Source organism: Hirundo rustica, chromosome 6 (assembly GCF_015227805.2).
Source record: "Hirundo rustica isolate bHirRus1 chromosome 6, bHirRus1.pri.v3, whole genome shotgun sequence".
NCBI classification, from domain to species: domain Eukaryota; kingdom Metazoa; phylum Chordata; class Aves; order Passeriformes; family Hirundinidae; genus Hirundo; species Hirundo rustica.
This window is the reverse complement of record NC_053455.1, coordinates 22,167,827-22,191,873: the sequence shown is the minus strand read 5'-3', so window position 1 is coordinate 22,191,873 and position 24,047 is coordinate 22,167,827. Positions and strand designations below refer to the sequence as shown.

Here is a 24,047-nt window from a genome sequence, read left to right as displayed (position 1 = left end):
AAGGCCTTACACCACTTCAGACGTTTACTTGGTGAAGGAGATCGGAGCCTTAAGTCATGCTAGAGAAGGTCGCCGCACTACATCTGCCTACTGCCAGCAGACACACACTCCTCCAGCTACAGCTGACCTCCAGGGCAGCTACACGATGCTAATGAGAAACCCCAGACCTCTGCTTTACTTGGAAGTTTTGGGAGACAGTCACAGTTTAGTAGTCCTTCAGCTATTTGGGGAAAGGAGGGATGTATAAGTTTAGGGAGAAAAACAACGTTCAGTATACTCTGGCCCAAAGGTTCTTTAAGAATCTGACATATGACAAAAGGGAAAGACTTGTAAATTAAAGAAAACAAAGGTTAAAATAACAGAAAACAGAAGTGAATTTTTCACAGTGATGAAAGTTAGAGGTCAATCCTCACTGACTATGCCATTATGAGGCACATGGAGATGACTAAGGTGCAACCATCAAACAATAAACCAAAAGGGGTCTTTGGACTTTTTTAAGACTGTAGGCAATGCGCTAGATAATAGTTTTATTAGTAAATAAGTGAAGGCCTAACAAAGCTGTAATGAATCCTCTACATTTCAGTATAGAAGATAACTTAAAAAAAAAAAAAAAATACATTACCATTGGTGCTGTAAAAGACAAGGTTAGGAGACAAATTTAGGATCAAAAATGACCTTGACTAAGTGGAAAAGTGAGGTCAGCAGGACTACAGCTGAAAACTTGCAGTATGCTGGGGTTTGGTTTTTTCCTAGTCTTCTGTTCCAGAGGTCTGCCACCGGCACAGAAGACTAATATGGCCACACAGTGGGGTGTGGCCCTTCACAGGCCAGAAAAGGGGTGTCTGAAAAGTTTATTTCCTCTCTAAAACTACAGTTTTAACTCAGGCTCCACAGACCACAACCACACCTTCCTCTTTCCTAGGTTAATACCAGGCATTGCAGTTCAGGCCTGCTGCATAGGCTTCAGCTAAACTCTCCTGGCATTATCATTCTGTTTTCTCCTTCCAGAGGAGATCCTTCTGGGCCCAGCTGGGCTTTTTGTGTGCTTTCTAAGAAGCAGATTCTTGGAGCTGGAGCCCTGAAAAAAACCAGACAGGTAACGGGATCTCTGTTTCTGTAAACATGTTCCTACAAAATCTCATGTTCATCCGGAGAGATGGGCTTTACTCACCCTACCTGTGCCCCAGCAAAATCTGGGCATGGCTCCTTCTGTATGCAAACATCACTGCACACTGGATGCCAGGGGACTGGTCCAGCTCAGCTCCAGTCAAGGCTGGCAGACAAAGACAACTCAACAGCAACTGGTTAAGAAGTTTTGTGTTCAAAGCAGCAGGCAAAAGTGCAGCTTAAGACTGCCACAGACTCACTCTGTGATTTCAGGTGACATCTCCAGGTCTTCAGCACCTGCAGAATTAGGGCAGGAATTCTTCCTGCTTCCATTCTCTGGCTGTGGGATTTCTATATCCCAGGAGTTTCACAGCAGGGTTCATCATCCAACACAGCAAGGACCTTGTGCAGAGGATACAAGCACATTAAGCATGTTATATACATAGCAGTAACTGCTGACTGCCCCTCCAGGGAAAGAGTGATTTTCTCTGAGCAGAGTGGAGCTCAGCCTGCTCCTCTGGCTTGGGCTCCGTGTAACCCTGTCTTTGGTGCTGCAGAAGGCCAGGAGGAAGCCCCTAGCATCCTTCACTGAGAGGAGTCACCTGCTTCTCATTGGCCAGCAATGGTGCAAGCAGCTGTGAAACAGAGTCCCATGTCCTTCACAGATGTGCAGCCGGCACGAAGCAGAAGAAGCAAGAGAGAAGGAGGAGAAACAGCTGGAAACAGCAAGAGCTTGGAAGTGTTTATGATTTACACACTAAATTAACAGCAGCAAAAAGTTGTGATCCCTGGAAATCTTTGCAAATTCCCCTGCTATAATCAGCTGTTGGCTCTGGAGGTGGTTTGCCAAATGATGATGATGATAGGGTTTTTTCCCCCTGCTTCTATGCCTAATACTCCTGCTTAAAGTGGTGTGCTGGACCATAAGTCAGTACCCAGCTCCGGCCAGGCTGACCATGGAATAAAACCCAAGGTCAGGGCTGGGGCACAGGCAATGCACTTGCTTCTCACCACTTGCCCTGAGGGTCTTGTGGGAAGCTTCCTTCCCTGTAAGCAGAACTTCACATATCCCATGGGCTCCAGATAGCCTTCCTTCCCTGTGACTTTTGCAGCCAGACAACTTCAAATGCAAATGTGAAGGGAAGGAAGCAAAGCCATCAGGGCCCCAGCTATGGCTGGGGACCCAAGACATACATCATTAAACACAGTATCATCCCTCTCAACCAAAATAAATAGCAACACATGCTTCAGTCACAACTGAATGACATCAGCATGACATACACATGTATAAAGTGCTTTATTGCAGCATCAGATTAAAGAATTCTTCTCTGTGAATTTTTTAGGGAATAAAAGACATTTTATATATATATTATATATATATAAAAACCCAATAAACTTAAGGAGTGAAAGTTTAGAGATTCATTACTTAAATAGCAGTGGGCTGGACAGAATCTTTGACGGGATATAAAAATAAACACTTGCCTAATGTCTACTTTTCTCACAGTGTTCTGCAAAGCCCCACGGTGTGTAAGGTGCTTGTATGAGGAACAACAATGCTTGTTTCTCATGCTCCAGTTTGTGCCTGTATTGTCCAAACCACAGAGGCAGCAAGGCCGAGCAGTTACTTGGCTCTCAGCTAGGTTTTGTGGGGGCATTGGGGAGCCGGACAGTATCAAGGCAAGAATTTTTTTACTTGCTCATGGATTGGAACTCCAGTTATTACAGAAATTACAAGTCTTTTTTCTGGGGGTTAGACTGGTTGACATAGCCAGTGTAAAGAGGAGGAGGAGGGTAAAAATCCTGGGTAACACTTTTACTGTAAGAGCACTTCCTTAGAGAGCAGCCAGTCTAACAAACAAATTGGTTGAGCTTTTGCAAGTCTTCAAGAAAGAGTGTTTGTAGAAGTCCTGCTTCCATGTGTGAGTCTAATACTGAGCACCAGGCATGTTCAACAGGAGGTTGCTTTAAAGAAGTCTGCACTGATGATAGAAAAACTCCACTGAGAACTTGATGATGCTAATGATGGCAGATGGTATGGGAGTGGAAATACGCTCTGCTGAATGACTGCAGTTACCAAACTCGTCCTTCCATGGCTTCAGATGTTCGATTTGTTTGCTTCCATGTCTCTTGCTGAGGCTCCCTGGCTCTCAGAATCAAGCCACCAGATCACTGTCACCCCCTCTTGACCACCTCCATATGACCTACCTCTTTGCCAGAAACTAGTGAGTGAGTGACCATCGGAGCTAGAAAACACGTAGTGATCATGGAAATGTTCCAAAGTCTAGGTCTCCATCCACGCTTATTTGGTTCTCTTCCTTCTCACCATTTACAGAACACTGGTCATCTCAGACTGCATGTCTGTGTGGAAATGGATGCTGTCTGCCTGTATTTTGATAGAACCCATACCCAGAGACTAGAGATACAAGGGTGCAATAATAGTTGAGTAAGAATAATTCAGTTATAATTTCATTAACACTTTTGTTTTTACCAGCTATGAAGTCTTAGGTATGGATGAACAAGGGTGAAATATTCTATCAGTAATCAAGGCAAATGGATCAACATACACTCAACAGATACAGACACCCCCAGAAAGACTCCCCTAAGAGCTTTCAGACCAAGGACATTCACTGAGGCTGGAGAAAGCTCCTGTAAGGACAGACAGCACAGGATGGTCAACTAAGGACTTCTGCAACAATTTTTTTGGTTCAGCAGTGTCCTGCAGAAGTACAGGGAGTTGCTAGCAGCCTTGCATGAAACCTCTTGCGTAGAAATGACTCCATTCTTCTTTATGTGTGCTTGACTTTTATTTCCCCTGATTTGTTAAATAAAAGCTATAAATTTTCTGCCAGCTCAGCAACTGAATGTCCAGGGACAAAGGTGCTCAGCCTAGTTTCTCTGCAGAAAAGCTTCCAAAATATGCTGGGAGACACTGCCATGGACCTGTGAAAAGCCGAATGAAGCCCAGGCAAGATCAAAGTGCCAACACTGAGCATCACAATCCCTGATCTGTGGACACCAGGTATTGACATTATTAGCCTGTGTGCATCTCCCTCCTCTGGAGCCATACTTGTGAGCCTGGCCTGGAAGTGAGCCTGAGGGGTCCATGGCTCGGTTTATCTGGGCTGCCTCCAGGTGGGGACCTGGGCAGACACAGGATGGAGCAGCTGGGGACATGGGCAGACTCGGCATGCAGCGGGGCCTAGCTTGGCTCAGTGCTTTTTGCTCCTCAACAGCACGAGCACTGGCCAAGGTGCCTCCTGTCCCCGGCAGGGCCATGAGAGGGAAACACAGGACTTTCTTTTGGGCTGTGTCACAGGTGCTCCTGAGACCCTCTGGGGACTGCCAAGGGGCCAAGGTGTGCTAGAGAGCTAGTGCTGTGACTTGCACAGATGCTACCACCCTGTTCCCCCAAGCACCAAGGCAGAGGGGCTGAAACGCACACGGGTGGTGTGTCCCCATGCTGACCTCCTCTGAGGTCCACCTATGTGTAGCTTTGGCAGCCAAAACCCTGGTGGCTAAGCAATCTTGCCAAGGAAGCCCAGGCAGCCGGTCTCCTCCTGCTCCACAACCCCCTCCCCCAGACCCACGGACCCTGATAAGCTTTTCCCTGCTCCCTCCCAACTGTGCATGCACAAACCCAAGCATGGGGGAGGCCCTGCTCTGTACGCATGGCTGGAACCGCCCTGCACTCTCTACCCCCGGTTTCAGACATAAACCAGCGTGTGCCAGGGCAGGTGTACAGACAAGAGCAGGCAGCCATGCCTGCGGCAGCTCCTCAGATGTGGTGTGAAGCCAGCAGGAGCTGAGCCCGCTTCACCCTGTGCTCAGCATTCGGGCTGCGCTGACAGGTCATAGAGAACAAAAGCAGACAAGAGCAGCCCCTTGTTCCCTTTATACCTCCCAGCCCCTGCTGCTCCCCACGTGCCAGGCCAGGAGCCCTGGACTGCAGGACTGCCATGGGTGGCATGGCAGGGACTGCACCACAATAACCTCCAGCACCCTCAGAAATCGGAGGGGGGCCGAGACACCCCTCTGAGGGGATGAGACAGACGGCACATCCTCCCCGTTTTGCCTGGCGCCGCTGAGGAGCCCATGAGCAGGGTCAGGGCTGGCCAGGCTGCGCAGGGGTGCAAGCCAGTGGCGGTCGTGGCACCTTTTGAGGGCGGCTGTGGCTAGTACTCCTTGGCCTCCTGCAGCTGGGACAGGTACTCCTCCTCGGCGGGGTTGTCGGCGCACCGCTGCCCGTTGTTGGGGGGCCGGACGGCGTGATAGCGGCTCCAGTCACCCTTGCAAAGGATCCAGGGCAGCATGTCCACCTTGTAGTGCAGCTCCGGAGAGAACTCGGTGCTGATGAGGTTGGGGACGCCAGCCCCCTTGCCGCGCGTGATGAGGCGGGTGTGCTCGTCATAGCAGCAGTGCTGGGCAGCCAGGGTGGTGCTGTCAAGGGAGAGCATGGAGCGCAGGCAGAAGCGTGCCGTCGGCTTGTAGATGTCCAGGCGCTCCTTGGGGCCGCTGGCATCCCGCCATCGGAAGCTCTTGCCCTGCTGCTCGTCCCGCAGGTTGACGGCGCTGTAGACGGCCTCCAGCGGGTAGGAGCAGGGGCAGCTGGGCAGGTCCGTCAGGACCTTGCTCAGGTACTTGGTGAGGAAGTCGCTCTTGCAGTTCAGCCACTTCTCACAGCTGTCCACCTCTGGGGGAAGGGTTACACCAAAAGGGTGAGGGCACGCACACTCTGCACCCCACTTCACCCCACTTCAACCCAGCTGCCCTTTGCCTGAAGCCACGCCAACACCACCAGTGGAGCCTGCAACTGCCGGCGAGGAGCAGCCAGGCTCTTGGGAAGAGCTGGAGCCAGGCTCCGTCCCCAAGGCAGTGACAGAGGGAAGGGGGTTTGTGCTGGGGCCAGGCTGGCAACATTCCCTCAGGGAATGGCATGGGGCAGGCTGGCCTCAGCCACCGAACCCTAAAGCAGGACTGTGTTGTACCAGGGCTGTGGGTTTCCCAGCACGACCTGCACACGGCAGTGGTTTGGGTGACTTAGGTCTGGACACCAGACACAGGACCCCACGGCTGAGCCCTCCCCGCCAGCCAGCCACGACCCTCCCAAGGTCTGTCACTGAGACCCTCAGTGCAAAGAGAGGCAGAGGCTGACCTGTGTTGAACAGCTCTGTGGTGTTGTCGCTTTTGAAAGGTGCCTCCTCTGTGGGGAAGACCATTTCTCCTTCTGCTCCTTGAGACAGAAAACAAAAAAAACAAGGAGTCTGGTTGAACACCGGGAGGAATGGTGGATTTTTCCCTGTGTATGCACCAGACACCGTCCATCTCCAGCCCCTCTCCTGCCACTTGTTTGGCAACATGGCCCTGTGTTCGGAAGGAAGGGCCAGCAGCAAGGCTGGCCCAGCAGAGGCTGTTAATTATATAAATCCCAGTGGATAGAGCTGGATCACAATATGCCTCAGGAGAGGACTTCAAGCTCCCAATGTGAGAGAGGTGCAAGAAGTCACACACCAAACTTGATGCCAACTCTGCCGCCCCTGGGCCCCACACAACTGCCTGGAGAGCCATGAAGCCCAATCATAGCTTCTTTGTGGAAACAAAGCCCCGTGGTCATTAGCCCTGATCACATTAAACATAACTAATTCTTGAAGCACGAGCAATGCTCAGCCTGCAGCAGTGGGGAACCAGCCCACATCCAAGTCAGACAGTGGCCAAGGACTGATATGGGCAGGGGCTCACCAGGGCAGTGTGTCAGATCGCAGGTCCTCGACTCTGTCGCTGTGCAGGCATAGCCACAGGACCGCGTCCTCTTCTGGTTGCCACTACCACAGGTGATGCTGCAAGGGGACCATGGGCTCCACTCCTCCTCATCTTCGTAGTCTGTGCACGGCAGGGAAGAGGCAGAGAGCGATGGACCTCAGCAAAGCTTTAGCAGGAGGGGAGACAACAGCACCTGGGACCTCCCTCAGCTCTACCTCCATCCCTGAGCAGGGACAGTGCTGCCTGGGCCACACAGAGATGTGCAGCCACACAAAGCCAAGGGCCAACCCCATCCTCACTGCCAGCCCCATCCTCACTGCCAACCCCGCAGGAGCAGCCCTGAGCAAAGGCTCTCATTCTCACAGCTTTGCTCCCAGTCATACCAACCCAAACAGGTACAGCTGCCCACCCCCACACGGCCTAGCACACGGACCATGATGCTGAACATCAAGTATTAGCAAAGGCTGGCTGTTTTTGGGGCCATGGCCAGGAAGCTGCAGGAGGGAGCTGGTGTGGTGCCCTGTCCCATCTGTACACTAGAATCCGCCACCTAGCTCTCTGCACCTCCTCTCTTGAGGGGCACCCAGGTCTGTGGAAAGGGCTTCTGGCACTGATGTCACTACAGGGACCCGGGGCAATGGCAGCAGCACTTGTCATTAAACATTTACATTGCACGTCTCATCTGAGCGTGCTTCGCTAGAGCCCATGCTCCAGTGTGATCACACGCGAGGTAATTCCCACCAGGACACCGGCATGTCTGGCTGCTGGCAGCCCCAGCTGAGTGTGCTGGCCTTGCTCCTTCGGCATGCTTGCTTATTTTGTAAGTAGGAGCTGAGCACCAGCGCGCTGTGATTCCTGGTGCAGGGCTGCAGGCCAGGCAGGACAGGGGAGGACATTACTGGTCTGCAGAGCAGCTGCACATGCCAAGAGGACTCACCGTAATTATATTTTTCCTTAAAGATCCAGTTCTTCTGCCCGGGCCATCGCTGGTCCCAGTTACCGCCTACTCCGCTAAGCACAGACTCCTCCTCCTCATACTCTGCTGTGTAATCTTCCTCCTCCTCATCATCCTCTTCTTCTTCCTTGTCCCCTACATCCAGGTTATCATCCGCTTCCTCCTCTTCCTCCTCCTCTTCCTCTTCCTCCTCCTCCTCCCCCTCAGCAGGGTCAGTGTATTCCCAGAAGAGGGGCCAAAACAGGTCCTTGTGAGACAACCACTCAGACGATGTCAGAGACCAATCATTGCTCGTCTCCTTCAACAAGTCCATCTCCATCTCAGCCTGAGGATCATCCACCACTTCAATGGTCACCTGGTGGGCAGATATGAGGCAAAGCAGTGAGCTGGGGCACAGCCCTTGGACCATGCACTGGCTCCCAGCCCAAGAGGCCAGAGGCTGCAGGACCAAATAAGGTGCACAAATGGTTCCTACTCATCCAGAGAGACCGAGCAGGGACAGAGTGGGAAGCACAGGGTGGCTGGTGGTCATCCACACGGGCCAATGCCACCCTCAGAAACTGAGAGGTCACCCACATTAGGAGGGTTTCTACTCCTGCTCTATGAGGAGGGGCTGGGGGGGTGAGGGGAAAGGCTGCAAGCAAATTCCTCAGTCAAGAAGCTTCTCCATGCCAGCTATCTGCAGCTGGGAGTCACCAAGAAAACAGATTACAGCAGCTACACAGACCCTGCTCATGAAATCTTTTCTCTTAAGGAACCAAATGAGGCTGGAGAGCACCACTTTCACCACAGTGCTCACCCCCATCCCCCGCGGCCTTCCCAGATCCACTCCCCACCTGGATGTTGGGGTTCTGGGCACTCAGGTCCACATCGGCCAGCCCCGGCAAGTTCTGCAGGTCCAGCATGAAGGGCAGGCTCTCCTCCTGGCCAGCTCCTCCGGGCTGGGGCAGCGCTGGGCTCCTGGCAGCCTGCTGAGCCACCCCTCTGCGCCTGTGCCGCCGCGGGCCAGCCTGCCCGCTCCGCCGCAGCCCCCGCGCCTTGCCCGACGGCGGCAGCTCCTCGTCCCCTGCTGAACGGGGGTGGGATGATGCTGAGACCTGGAGAGGGAAGGGCCAGAGAGAACATCTCTTGAGGGTGGTGGCGCAGGGCAGGGAGCAAACCACCACCCAGCAAAGACGGGTCTGGTCTCTGCCCCAAACAGTTCCTCCACCCCATCTTATCGCAGCACCAGGATAGCAATTAACATGTTAATCAATCAAGTTAATACCAAGTGCCCTGTGCTGTGCCAGCGCTCAGTTCTGCTGCATCTGAACCCACAGGTTAATTCAGACTTGTACTTCCCAGCCCCATGACCACCCTCTCTGCACCCCTCTGCTGTCCCATTGCCCATCTTGCCTGGCTTTCCACTTCTCACTCTCCCTTTTCAGCTATTTCTCAGTCCCTGGAAATGGGCTAACAGCAAGAATTACCACAGGTCATGTTTAATAATTTTATGTATTTAAAGTTTACAACCAGGGCTTTATGACAAAGGGGAAAACCTCACCCAAATAAATTGTTCTGTGGTACTGGTATTAGGGCAGACGACTTCAAGCAACACAGGTTTAATTGAAATTTCTGATGGTGCCCAAAGGCTACCACAAAGACAGGAAGAAACTGCTGGCAAATATAACCCAGCTACCTTTAGCTCTTGGGAAAGGGAAGACGCCCAGCCAAACAAGTCAACAAAACTCACTCTCGAGCGCTGCCAATGGCTCTAAGTGCTGCTGCCGCTGCAGGGGCACACGGCTTGCCCTCAGTGCCAGGAGGAGCAGGGGTAGCAGACAGGGAACCTTGCCCGAGAGGCAGCACCAGGGGCCAGGGAGGTGGCCGGCGCACGCTGCGCTTGCACCGCGTTCCCACGTTGCTGGTCCCGCACTCGGAGCGCCCTGGCACGAAAGAGCGTGACTCCAGGGGCCAGCAGGCTCCAGCGTGCCCAAGAAACCCGAGATGGGAACAACTGGCAAAGCCCCCCGAGGCACGGGCGTCCTTGGGAAGGTCTGCAGGGCCCCGCGGCTCCAGGCTGAGAGCAGAGGTGCCCGATCTCCCAGCATCTCCGCCAGTGCCCGCCTATTTCTGGCTGCCGGCTGAAGCCCCCTTTTGTTCCCAAGCTCTCACCCTTCGCGTCGGCCCGGTCGAGAGCCGTGGGATTAACGAAGAGCGTGGAGTGCCCCCTCCCCACGGCGCCGGGCGGGGGGGGACGCAGAGAGGCATTTCTACCTGCAATTAGAGCCAGATGGTTTGGGGAAGGACTCCCCTCCCTTTCATCCTGATCACTGGAGCACTTCAAAGGCAGCTGGAGCCTAGCCAGACTCTCATGAGCGCACACAGCCCGTCCCCAGCCCTGTCCCTGTACATCAAAGCCCACGATCCCTCCATCCCAGGGGGAGGGAAAAGAGCAGCAGGGACGCTGCTGGTCCCTTGGCTGCTGCCCAGAGCAGGCTGAACGCAGGGAAGGGCCCGTGACGGACTTCACCAGATGGGCCCGGAGGAGAGAGAAGACAGAACCTGTGCTGCCTGGAGAGAGCATTTGGGGCCTGTCCCTCTCCCTGGCCTGGAGGACTCCTGTGGCACTGCTGGTAGCCAACCTGAGCAGAAAGACCCCCCTGCATACACCTTCCCCTCCCAGCTCCCTCTCTCCCCGTGCAAACCACAATGGTTTTGGGAAGAATGCGTGGGAATGGTGCCTGGCTCTGTCTCAGCCTATTTCCCAGTGCCTTAGGCCCTTGCTAGGTCTCCTGTCACATCCCAGGAGTCCCTGACAAGGAGCAAGGAGCGCAGGTGGAACAAAAACTGCAAGCAGGGCTGAGCAGGCACACCTAGCCATGTCCCACTGCTGGCTGCGTGACGCTGCTTGCTGGTGCTGGGTTTGCTGCACATGCCCAACACAACCCCTGCACGAGAGACTGACAACAGCCCTGCAAGGCTGGCATTCCTGCCTAATTTGCAAAGAGCTTATTGGGCTGGGCAAGCTCGTTTCACACACAATCCAAATTTAATACACATGGAAAGTGAGGCCTCCTCTAGCAACAAGATCTGAGCTCACCCAAGGACACCAGAGCAAGCAAGCCAAGAACAGACTCAAAGTCTCCAAATTTACACTCAGTGCTTATTCAGATTTTACGCCCAAACAAGCTCAAGAAATTCAGAGTACTGTTCCCACAGGGAAAATGTAAAACTGCTCCAGGGGAAACTGGCTGCAAGAGTGTTGCAGGGCAGACAGAACTCCCTCAGCTGCCAGATACTCTGGAGACATAAGCACAACAAGGGTGGCCACCCTGGATGGCCAAGAGCCCTTCAGCCGAGGTCACTACAACGCACCACCCAACTCTTCCCTGCTGTTGCCATCTGCGTTGCTCTGAAGCTTTGCTGGGTTAAAATCTGTCCCTGCATCAGATGTCCCTCCCATGTCATCAAGGGTCCCCTGACAGCCACACAAGCAGCTGCCCTTGAGGTTTGCACTCCTGCTGTGTGACACCCACCCTCTCTCCTCTGCACTGTCCGAGGAGCAGCTGGATAAAACCATCAAGCCTGGAGCTAAGCCACTGCAGTGGGATAAGGGAAGGGAACACTTTGCTTGTCCAGCGGGAACACTGCTCTCTATAGAGCACAGGAGAAAGCCTGCAAACCATTGGAGAGCTGGTCATCAGCAGCTCCCTTCTCCTTCAACCACCACGGAAGCAGAGTGCAGTGCTGGGAAGCCATCAGTGTCTTGCAGACTAGTTCCAGCCTTCTCCTGCCACCAGCCAGCACCAAGCAAAGGAAAAAGCTGAACAAGGAATTGCCACAGCTGCTCCTGTTTACTCTTGGCATATCCTACCTGTCTGGGAATAAGGGTTCCCAGGGCAGGAACCTGAGAGAAGCTCTGGGGCAGCACTCAGGAAAGAGCATGGACTTTCCATTTGCGAAGATCATGTCTTGGCTGAAGGCTACAGGCAGGACCACACCTGCCTACCTACCAGCCCAGGAGCCCTTCCCACATAGTCCAGGCTGTCCCACACGTAGGACTGACCACTGAAACACCTTTGAGGCACAAGCTTAGAAGAGATGATTGGAAGCAGAAGTAACTCATTAGCACCCCGGTGTCATGCCAGTTTTATACATAACACAGGTAAAAACCTGTGTGGAAAAGGTGGGGGAAAAAGCCCACACATCATTGCTCTAGAGACTAAAGGCTGTCATTTTTCCATTTCTAGTCCATACACCTCTATTAGAATTGCTCAAAAATCTGGAGATGATGAAGAGAACAGCCACAAAAACATTTCAAGGGATGGAAAGACATTTCCAGTGAGAGACTTGTACAATTAAATTTGTTTGTCATGCTGAAAAAGGAAAGTAGTGACTCAGTTTTCCAGTTCTTTAAGGCAGTAATCCATCAGGCACCAGAGACTCTATAATCCAGAACAGAAACACATAATAGGAAGCAATGTGCCCAAGTCAAAACCAAACAGATTTAACTGAGAAATAAGAATTGTGCTTTTAGTGCCATAGGTAATTAACCACAGGAACAATTAACAAGAAAAGTGACAATTTCTCTTGTGGAGACTGTCAAAACCCACATCACTGGGCTCAACATGAGCCCTGCAACTGCACTAGAGAAGAAATGCAAGGCTCTAGTAATTTCCTCTGCTCTTAAAATTTAGAAATGTCTGTAAGGTTTTGAACTAAATTTGGGTTAAGGAAGCAAATGACCAGTGTTCATGTGCTGCAGCTCTTACTGTTAGAGACATAACATTTCAGAACCTACAGCAGTTTAAAACCTGAAAACACCATCAGACTAGATCCTGTGCTGTACTGCACTTTGACAACCAGGGACACCACCACACTGCCACTTACACAACCACAGGTTCTTGTCTCTCCAGCACGTTCCTCAGCATCTCTGTAGGTGTTGCGAGTTGCCAGAGCACCAAACAGCAGTGCTCTTTGTAACTGCATACACTGCTGAGCAGAGCTGCCCCGTATCATGGGGTTAAACCAATCCAAGTACATTTGAGAGAACTCCCCTGGCAGCGAAGCACTGTGCATCAGCAGCCAGTGGAGCAAGCAAGTCACCAGCACAGGACAAGCTCAGAGGATGCAGCTTCTACCCACACCTATCCCAAGCCAATTATCGAGCACATAAACTCATTCAACTTGAACCAAAGAAACCTGTGCACACAGCAGTCAGATCAGAGGCAACATTCAGGCTGTGCTTTGGGCTTGTTAACACTGCAGTGAAGAAAATGACGTATTTGCTAAAGGCTGGTATCACACTGAGCTATAATTATAAGGAATGGGGGCTTTTGTTGCTTAATCATTACTGCTTGTGTTAGGTTTCCTTTGAACGGTTTTACCATGCTGTATTGAAACAAGAAACCACCAGAAGAACTATTGATCTTTTCCTGAATAGACCTTCCTTCTCTTTCCCCCAAGCTCTCTCCAACATTATTTTAAAATTTGTCTGTTGCAAACTTGCCCATTTATGAATTGGTCAAGTACAAATTTTTTATTTTTTTAACCATAGAACTTTTCTTTTTATATTTACGTAAATGAGCTGCAAGGATCTGGAGAAAGCATTAAAAAAAATATCTCTGGACTGAAACTAGGCAGGAACAACTCCAAAGCAGGATTTAATATAAAGCCATACTTTAAAGCTATGGAAGTAGAGGAGGCTGGTTGGATGCATTAGAAGGAAGCCCAGCGCGTCTGGGGTTAGCCCTGGGGCTGCAGTTTGTAGAAAGTCTCATGACGATTTTTGCTGGTGGGATGGGGAGAAAGGGAGGTTTTTCTAGTACTAACAGGTAACACTGTTGTCTCTTTAAAATAAAATAAGGGTGAAGAGCAGGGTAATTACCAAGAAGAAATGCAGTGTGCCACGATGCCTCCCTCCTATAGTACATGCTTTCTCCTCTATGAGGCACTGCTCAAATAAAGGGATTTTTTCCAGCCAGCTGAAACCACCGTGGCCTCCTGAGGGCTGTAGTTTGATCCTCCTGGCTCATAACCCATCCACCAGCACATAACCTGTCTACTGGCAGCTTTTCAGCCACATGGAAAATCCATGGGACGCGCATTAGGCAAGTGACCTCTGCCGCCCATCAGCTCATCACCCACTTAAGGGATTCCCCAGAGCCGTGACAGAGCACAGCATCTTCCAGAGGTGTCAAGAGCTGGGTGGGTACCTAGGAGATAACAGGGAAAGCAAACATGCCGCTCAGTTCCTGTTACTGTCTGTAAGACCTTCTGAGCCGCAATCCCAGCCATCAGATCCAGCACATTTGGACTTACAGGCAGGCGGCGTTGCAGGAGCTATCACTCAGGATTTTGACGTGTGAGCTCTGGAAGATCTGCCAGAGGTAATTTAAAGAAGTGAACACCTCCAGTTGCCTCCCTTTTCTTGTGCCCGGTGTTACACTCCTGCCCAGAAAGGGGCTGTGGCACAGGTGAAGAGCAGAACGGAGACTTCCCAAATGCTGTACTATCCGGTCCACCCCAGGCTCAACTTACACGGGTGCTGTGGGGGGGTATTGGTTTGTTTGTTTGTTTTGTTGGTTTGTTCTTTTCTTTTAATAAAGACTCCCTTTAAGTTTAAGGAGAGTTCTACAAGTGCTCATGGAACAGACAAGGCACTTGGTTATCACGCTTACGTGGGCAGATCCTGTTTCTGACAGACCAGCAGGAGCCAGCAGCAAACTGTGGGCTGTGCAGATAATTATTACGCCCTCGTGATTATAATTTTCATGCAGTTATCAAAATACTTTAGATCATATGGTATCACTTTCTTTTCTAACTAGCTTCATTCCAACTCTCTTGGGTAGGGAGCCGCAGGAGGCAGCATCAAAGGCTTCCTCATGTTTCACATTTATTTTCATGTCTCACAGTTGCAACAACTGTAATCTCAAAACTCTTTCCAAGGTCGGTGACTCAGTTGCCCCTGAGGCAGAGTCAGCCCTGGAGCAGAAGACAGCACAGCAGAGAGAAGCAGCAGCACATAGCACCATGACGAGCAAGGACACAGCACGGCTGACTGTGCAAGACCGAAAATGAGAAGGTTGTCCCGGCTACAGAGAATGCTCCTCACCATGCCTCCCGCTGGCACAGCCCAGCTCCTCTCACCACAGTCGCTCTCCTGTGGGTGTGCTCATGAGTAAATTGCCCATGGCATCCTGCTCCCCTGATCACTTGTGACACAAGGAGGAAAAGCAGCAGCCTCATGGCCTTTCACCTCACCATGCCAAACCGTTGCCCTCCTCATGGAGATCGTGGTTGTTGCACTGGCAGATGTTTCCCTGCCATAAACATCTTCTCCTTCAACACTGAGACAATTTTCTTTGTCTGAAAATCTCCCGTTTTGCCGACAAAGAAAATGACGTGTTCCTCAGGTATCCTGTGGCAAGGCCAGGCATACAGGTGCGTCTCCTACGTCGCGCTTGGAGAAGACTTTCGAGGAGGTTCACCACAGCTCAGTTTCTTCTCCCCATCTGCCCTGAAGGGGAAAACGGTCTGTTTCTACACAGATGCACCACACCTCCTTGCAGCGGAGGAGCCGGAGCATATCCCCGGCACGGCCGATGCATCCCAGCACAGCAGGCGGGGCTGTCCTCGCACCAGAGCCTCTGCCCAAGCGCACGGGCCCCGGGGGCCAGCTCCTGACGGGCGGTGCCTGCTGCAAGGACAGCAAGGTGGCAAGGCACCCACTACTTGAACACCCTGGGGCCTCTGCTAAGTCGTGGGTATGGGAGCAAGGCCCCCTCAGAGACTGCGTGCAGAGGTCGCCCAGAGAGATGACCAGGCACACCGCCACATCCTCTGGTGCTCTCTGGCAAATGCTCCTGCTAGGGCACATGGTTTCTGTTAAGATAGTTGAGCAGTAATACACACAAGCTCCCAACGCAGCAGAGGGAGTCGCTGCTCACTTGTTCCAGCTCTAAACCCCATGTGCTTCAGTAACCATTAACTAGTTTCAGCTAATGATCTGCTTTTGCTAGTCTGCACACCGTAACTCTCCACTGCTCCAGCTGCTGCTTCCCCGCCTCCCATAGCCCAGGCAAAACTGCAAAAGGAAGAAAATCCCAAATATTGAAAAGCAGGTGTAGAAACTGACAGGACGAGACCAACACCAGCCTCCCCCTGCCGGCTAGAAGAGGTGGGGATGGGAATCACAGGCAGGACGGAGCGCAGGGGACACCTGCTCCCCTTGTCCCCCGAAGGGTGCACAGACTGCCCCTCCACACAACAGTGCAGCACGGAATGCAGCCAACCAAACAAATGTAAATCCATCAGGGATCCCCTCAACAACAGACAAAATGGGCACCTGAGCCAGACCTGGAGTACCTCCATGCCCTGCACAGGAAGGGATCCAGGCAGGGATGCTGCATCTCGTCCTCCTGAAGGGGCAAAGCCGGGCTGACTCTGAGCCAGCAGCCCCTGCCCCAGTGCTTGGCTGCAGCTCCCCAGCCTGGGGTCAAGCTCACCTCCCCTCCCCAGCCAGCTCTGAGTTTAAGGAGCCAGCAGCCTTAGCATGCAATAAAAGCACACTGTCTCCAGAGGGGAGGTGTTGGGAGCTGCATGCATGAGGACATCTGTTCAACACCTTGTCTCGATGGAGGTGCACAGTGCAGCACAGTGCAGCCGGAGTTCCCTGTGATTTTGGCTGCTGTGGGAATGGCTGCAGGTGAAGGGGAGGGCAGGGAGGACAGCAGGAGGGAGTGCCAAGTGTTAAGGAGGAGAAGACATCCCAGGAAGGCACAGAGATGTCGATTTTGCAGGAGGCACCTCCCAGAGCACCTCCAGGCCACGCAGCAAACAGTGCCTCCTCAGACAGCAGGTACCTGGGGCTCAGCTGCTGGGAAAGAGCTGGGGCTGCCTTGCTCACCCTAGGCCAGGGCTGCCAAGGCTGGCATGGAAGGCGGCTCACCTGATGGCACTGTACCCATGCCATGTGCCAGCCTCCTACTGAGCCTTGCATGGTAGTGGCTCTCTTGGTCTGGGACAAGTACCCACACCTGCCTTGCAGCCCAAGTCCTGAGTGCTAGAAAAGACCCTGAAAGACCAGACCAACCACCAGCTCCTAATCCGAGATAAATCCACGCCTCACCACCTCATCCCTGCATGTTTCCTGGCCTGGTCTGCAGCCAGGTCTCTACCTTGTGCCTGTCTTTTGGTGCCAGGGACAGCAGAAGGCAGCAATTTTGTTCTCTTTGAAGTTGTATCCTTGCCCTGGAGACTAAACCAACCTGAACCTCAAAAGGCATTGGTGCCCTTCACGCCAAAGGCCACCTAGGACTCAGAGGCAGGTAGGTCACCATATTTTTGGTGTATTCATCTCATAAGTAGTGAGTACATCTCATAAGTACTCAAAGTACCTCTCAAACAGCTTCTCAGACAAGTCCCTGCACAGAAGGAACATGGAGAAACTGAACTGCTTGGAAGCAACACCATGCAGGCTGACTTTTACAACTGGCCACATAAAAGCATGAGGCTGCCCAATGAAGGTTCCTTGCAAAAACATTCTACCAAAACAATCAAACAAACAAAAAATAGTCCTTACACTGCACTTTTGCAAGCTTCTGTCTGAAACAAATACAATTTAACACTGAAATATGCTGCAATCTCTTCCTTGCTCCAGTGTACCATACAAAACCTGAGCCTCTGGCTGCTAACATTTGCTTTGAAGGAGCAGGACAGCACAGGTACACCTTGCTGGCCGGTCTACAGCTCAGACTGTCCCCAGGCTTCCCTAAGGGACGTATCAGGCTTCCTGTTTTGAGGATTATTCTGAGAGGAAGAGTACACTACTGCTACTGTGGACCAGTTTGCACTCCCTACCCCTAAGACACCGTCAAGAGGAAAGCGGGAATCGGTCTCTAGCACGCTCCCTCTATCGCCCCACGGGGAAGGACCACGGCTGGAGGCAGGACGAGTCCCCCAGCTTGACTGACTTTGAGGAAAGGGTCTGCAAGGGTTGGACAATTTTGGGAACCCAGAGTGCAGGGCGATACCCTGTGGGGCGATTTATGCCTAATCTCTTCCCCTTACATGTGCCTTTTACAGGAACCCCTTTGATTGTAACAATGGGAACGCAGCAGACCTATTTGTGCAGTGAAAATGGAAGAAGCCCCCTTGTTGGGCAGCTTCCCTACACCCGGCTCTCCTTTGTTTCTGCTGCTGTCTCAGCCCCAGGGCGGGAGGGTTTTCAACTGTGTTGACTAAGATAATTTGGCACTTCTCAAAAGGGAATTTGCTACAAAGGGCGAAGTACCTCCCTGCACACAAAGAGCCCCTTTCAGAGCGGAAGGATGCTTCAGTGAACGTTTTGTACCCACAAATCCGACCTCCGCCAAGGACAAAGCCAGGGACAAGAACGCTTAATTGCTGAAGAAATGAAAAGGTAAAAAGCACATCCCCGGGCAAAATGACTCTGCTACTGACACAGCCCGCAGTGGCGGCGGGGATGTGGCTGCGCGGGCCGCAGCACGGAGCCAGCCGCCCGCTCGCAGCGCAGCTGGGCTCTCCCGAGGAGGCGGCAGCCCCGCAAGGCGCAGGGCAGACGTGGGGAACGCAAGCGGGAGACTCACAGCACGGCGAGACGGCTCCGGGGAAACGGAGATACCCTCTTGGCCAGAGCCCTAGAGGAGTACGAGCTGGGGAGGAGGCGCAGGCAGGCTCCCGCAGACCTCTGTGCCTGTGCAGCCCATCACCGCAGTGGTCTCCCCACACCGATGTGTCTAGGCTACATTAGGGCTCCCAAATTACAGGGCTACCCCGATTTGCAGCCTCCTGTCGAACTCCACTCGAGCCCAGCTGATATTTCTTTCCCTTTAACACTTTTTTAATCCAGTACAGCCACACCCCGTCACCTTGGAGCTCCTTCACTCTCTGTCTACTGGTATCTCCGGCATCATATCACTGCTATACATTTAATTCTTACATTATTCTTATCAGGTGTAGACCTTCAGTTTTACAAGCATTTTCCCAACGCTTTTCTCACTGCCTGGTTTAACCAGTAAATAATGTGTAGTGTCGTTACTTGCTTCCTCATTTCTCAGGGGCCAGGAGCCAGTCATATCAGGTGCTGCACAAACCCACTGATTTGCAGCCAACTCGGCCTCTGTGCTATGCTTGATTTTTCTTTTGTTGCCTTCCATTATCTCTTATCGCAGATGCCAGATTTGCTTTGCTCACAGCCTCAGACCAGGGGAAATCCAACGGCAAGTTCCAGCCCGGATCTGCCCCCTGTCCCAGCCCTGCAGTAACACCCTGGGTGCTTTGGGGAGTTGCTGACATTGCTCTTGGGCTCCTCTCTCAAGAGCGATTCCCTCCTGCAAAAGAGCACCCACCAAGCCCACCAGAGCTGGACTGGGTGGTCCAGACCCTCTGCAAAACACAGCTGGCTTGCTCTGCCTCACCCTGTCAGCGCCGGGATGCTCCAACACTCCCATCATCATTCCCGCCGGCACGGTTATTCCTGTGCACAACTATCGAAACTCTTGTGTTAGTTCACACAGATTTAATCACTCCTAACGTTTACCTTTGTAGTATGTCAGCACTGTGGCTGTTTTCTGTTTACCAGAACAGCACCGTAACTGACTGATATCAGCTGGAAAGAATCCAAACATCTATTAACAATGTTCAGAGCCAATATTTTGAAATCCAGTGAGTTTATCTAAACATATTTTTCATTTATACCTCTTGACTTCATAAATAAATAAACAAACCATTAAGTGATCTGGTGAGCTGTACCTTGTCTGCACAAGGGACACAAGTTTTCAAAATATTAAGTTACCCAAATCTGAAGAGCCACTTAATGGTCAGTGCTCCATCCTGCCACATTTCTGCCCACATCAAAGTACGATGCATCCAACCTGAAAACACGCTTCTTAAACCCCTGCTGTACACCCGTCTGCTGTTTCTGAACCCACCTGCCTTCCCAAACATCACCAACAAACCTCAAAATTAGCAGGTATCTTCTCTTGTTAGAGTCAAGCCACAGTTTGGAAAGAAAACTGCCTTTCAACTTTTTCATCCTGCCTTTTAAACTTCTAGTCAAATAGACAGAAGAAATAGACATCTTTTGTTCATGCTGAGCGCAGTACAATTCAGGCAAAGCTCTGCTGACCAGTGTCATTGCTGAGATAATGTAAATGCATGTGCTTGCTCCTTTGGTAATGGCTGGAAGTACTGGATCCTGACTGAAGTACAGGACTTTAGACATAAAGTGTAAACACATAAACACATGCTTTACTTTTTAGACATGAAGTCTAAAGACATAAACATATGCTTATCAGCTAAGGTTAACACCCAAAAATAAAGCATGTGTTCCCTCCATCCTTACTACAATAATAAGACTCTCTATCTCAAAAAAAAAAAATACTGAAAAACTTTTTGTTTTAATTTTCCTAAACTATTTTAGTGTAGAAGCACAGATTACAAAAATTTCCATTCAGTTCTAAACCAAGGAGAAATGTTTGCTTTAAACAAAGTTATTAAAATAAGTCCAAGTTATGTAATTGTTTAATGGTTTTGATTGTCTATCTGCTCTGCTCTGTCATTTCTATTTTTCTCCTCACAGCCCCCTTCATCCTACCCACATCTGTAGGGCATTACCCATAGTGTAACCAATACTCCAGCTGTGGCTGCCCTGCTGCCATAGAGACAAGGACGTATCAGTGCTGCAACAGGAACCATCTGTGTGTATGACCCAAAATCACTCTGGATTTTTTTTAACCACCACGCTGCTTGCTTATGCTCTCTGCTTTAGTTCAAACAGCTGGGCATGACTACTCTTAACTGCCCCTGCATACACCAGAAACAGAGGATTTCATCCCAGAACACAGCTAGGAGACACGTGCCAATACCTACTGCTTCCTCCCTGCCACGAGAACTGTGCTCCCAGCACTCTGAGGGATGCAGGGTGCACCAACAGACTGCCAGAGGAATCCATTCTTCCACTTCCTCCTTGCTCCTAACCTCCACCCTCAAAGCTTTGCCTACACCCTTCTCGCGTGTTTGTATTTCTGCAAGAAGCAAAGGTCCCGGGGACAGAGGCTGCGCTGTGTAAGTGCCGTGTGTGATCTTTGGCTGGCGGCACAACGCTCCCCATTCACAGCCATTCACAAACCGCGACTGACAGCGGCTCACATGCTCTCCCACGTATTTTAGATGTCAGATAAAAACGAGCCTGAGACTGCGCTGCAGGGTCCCGTGGTGAGGGCATGCACAACTTCTAACAGACAGCTAGTCCCTATCCTTGGTCCCTGCCAGAGGGCTGCAATACCTTCCTGGCTTTGAAGTGTAAATCCCTACTCCTGCAGCTGCAGCCTGAGGTCACTGCCTGACATTTGTCTGGCAACTGAAGCAGCATCTTCGTCCACGGTTGAAGTTTCACTAGCAAAGTACAGCACCAACGCGGTATTACCAGCACGACAGCACAGCATCCCCAGCAATTCTCTTTGCATCTGTTCCGTCCACACTCCACTCAAGTGGTACTTGGCTGCATGCAGCCTGTGCCTTCTCTTGCTCCTTGGCCAAGCATTCCATGCGGCAGATTCCCTCCTCACAGTTGTGCCCTAGACTCCATGCTGGAATGGAGTTTAGTGCATCCGACAGGAGCTGCCAGCATGACTCCTCCACAGATTAGACCCTCTTTTGGCATTAAACTTACAATACGGTATATTCCCATCACTTTGCATGTCCTCTCCCAGTCTGACTGGCACTGGAGGTCAAATCTGCTGCTTTCCATTCTGCTGTGTATCGCCATTGAGGACTGAGCTGCTCTTACCCTGTCCTGCTCAAACTCCTCCTATCATCACTTTTCTCAATCATTCCTTTCACCTCCTTTTAGCAGCAGCATTCTTTGAAAGAGTACTTTTTAAACACAGCTCTGCTGCCTGAATGACTTTTCCTCCAGAGAACAATTTCAAGATGGCAAACAACTTGTTTTAACTATCCAGTAGTCTTCCTTACTACCCGCTCTCCCGGTAGTTTCTTTCCCATTCCATTCCTGTCATCCCTATCAGGTCCCACCAGTCGGTTCCCAGCTTGACCAGTCCCGCACTGCCTGCTGAAGTTTCCCCTTCCACAATCCGCGCTCGACAGGCAGCGCGGGGCAGGATCCGGCACTCCGGGGAGCGGGAGCGGGAGGCGCAGCCCCGGGACATCGCTTCCTCCCGGCGCGGGGGCTCCCGAGGCCGCCTGTCCCGCGGGACACGGCACGGGCTGCCGGGATCACCAGGGAGCATGGCCGCCCCGGAACCTGCCCCAGCGGCGTTTGGCGGGGAGGGGAGGAGAGGAGAGATGGTGGCTGAAATCTATCTTGTCTTAGGTTTCTGGTAGAGGAGATTCGGCGTTCCCGGCAGGGCACCAGCTGTTAATTTGACTGCAGCCGGACGCCTCTCTGCCACCTGGGATGTCGGCCGCCGGAGGCAACGGATCTTCCCGGGCACTGGGTCACGGCACTCGGCCCCGAAAACTCAGAAAGCCTAAAACATCCCCTTTCCTTCAGCCTCTGCGCAGTGCGAAGACCTGAGGCTTCCCGAGAATCCCGCAGGCCAGGAAAAGGAACAGCCGATAGGAGAAGAGGGGGGGCCCTGCTTCTCCCCGCTGCTGCTTCTCTCCCCGGAGCTCTGGCGGCCGGGCCGCGGGACACGTGTTGGATGCTGCTCCCGTCCGAGATGCACAGCTACCTCCGAGGGGAGCCCCAGCGACCGCCCAGGTGGCCGGCTGCCACCCTCAGCTTTCCTGGGCACGAAAGGGGGTGCAGAGGCTGAGGAAGAGCTCGCCCTAGCACCCTCCCGGCTCTCCGTATTTCCCCAAAGATCGCCCTTACCTCCGCCAGCTTGGAGCTCCTCTCCTTCGGGGTATTGCTGCGCTGTTTCCCCCTCACGGGTAGCCCTCTCACCGCAGCCAGGAAAGTTGTCAGGAAGACGAATCCGAGGATAAGCACGACTTTCCCTCTAATCAGAGGCATCTCTCCCCACCTCGCACGTCCAGGGCAGGCGGTCTGGCAGCACTCCCGCGCTTAATGCTCCAAATCCTGTCCTCCGAGAGGAGCAGTAAACACGTAAAAATAATATATATATATATCTTATATATATATATACACACACACATATATATATAAACCACCGGGTCCGGGAAGTGCGGTGCCCCGCGGGCGCGGGCAGGGGCCGGGGCAGGGTCTGCCGGCCCGGGCCACTCCGCTCCCTCTGATCGCTCTTGCAGTTTGCCGAGCACCTTCCGCCGTCGCGGCTTCCCCCGGGTCGCCCGCCGGTACTGATGCTGAAGGGTAACTCTGAAAAGCTTCACAAATGCGTGCGGGGAGGGAGAGAGGGAGGGAGGGAGAGAACTTCGGCTCCCCACCCCACTTCCTAATCCTTTCGGCAATCCGATTTCTTTTCCTCCTCTTCTCCTCCCCTCGCCGAGTCACTCCCCGGTGCTGCCGCGGCTCTGCAGGCACCGCCGGGCACCGGAGGGCGGACGGGAGGCCGCTCGGCGGGGAGAGGCTCCCGCTCGCGTCGAGAGCGCTCCAGCCCCTCCCGGGCGACCGCCGCGGCTCCCGGCCCCGGGCACGGCCCCGCCGCGCCCCTGCCCCGCTCGGAGCCTGCCGGCACCGCCAGACCTCCCCCCTCTCCCTCCGGGCGCTGCCCCCTCCGGGGCGCCACCGCCCGCTCCGCTCCTCCCCTCCCGGCAGCTGCATGGCCGGGGCGGCCGCCGCCCCCTCCGCCCGGCGGTGCCCGCGGGGCGCTGCCCCCGCGGCGGGGCCGGTCCGGCCCGGGGCTCTTTGTTCCGCGCCTCGGCGGCGCCGGCCCCGCACGAGCCCCGCGGCACCGGGCGCTTCCCGCCGCCGCTGCGCCCTCCCGGCGGGGCGGGGCGGGGCGGCCGCGGGCCCCGGCGGCTCCGGCCCGGCCGCACGAGGCGGGGAGGATGGAGGAGCCCGGGACCGAGGGGCGGGAGCGGGGACGCGGCCGGGCGGGGGGCTCAGAGCCTCCCGCCGCGCCCCCGGGGAAAAGAGCTGGCGAAAGCCGCCCCTCTTCTCCCTTCTCCGAGCGCCAGGGCTGGGGCCGCGCTGCGGGAGGAGGGGACGGGGCCCCCGCCCCGGGGCCGGCCCGCGACAGGCAGAAACGCGGCTCTGTGCTCCCGGGTGAAAGCCCCGGCTGTTCCCGAATTGCGGGAGAAAGCTTCTACCACTCAAAAAAGGGTCTTTATTCCATGA

General features: G+C 53.1%; 1 protein-coding gene across 2 annotated transcripts; it reads right to left on the bottom strand.

The window, feature by feature from the left end:
- Positions 1–1,717: 1,717 nt before the first annotated feature.
- ISM2 (isthmin 2) lies at positions 1,718–23,290 on the bottom strand. Of its 2 annotated transcripts, none has more exons than XM_040067370.1 (6): positions 22,662–23,290; positions 8,656–8,916; positions 7,802–8,174; positions 6,844–6,984; positions 6,260–6,337; positions 1,718–5,797 (listed from the first exon to the last, which is right to left on the bottom strand). In XM_040067370.1, exons 1-6 carry the CDS (start codon positions 22,800–22,802, stop codon positions 5,280–5,282), a joined length of 1,512 nt encoding a protein of 503 aa, XP_039923304.1. In that variant the 5' UTR covers positions 22,803–23,290; the 3' UTR covers positions 1,718–5,279. The 2 variants fall into 2 exon arrangements, with proteins under 2 accessions (XP_039923304.1, XP_039923305.2); XM_040067371.2 differs by having other exon boundaries at positions 6,260–6,331.
- Between the last annotated feature and the right edge of the window lie 757 nt (positions 23,291–24,047).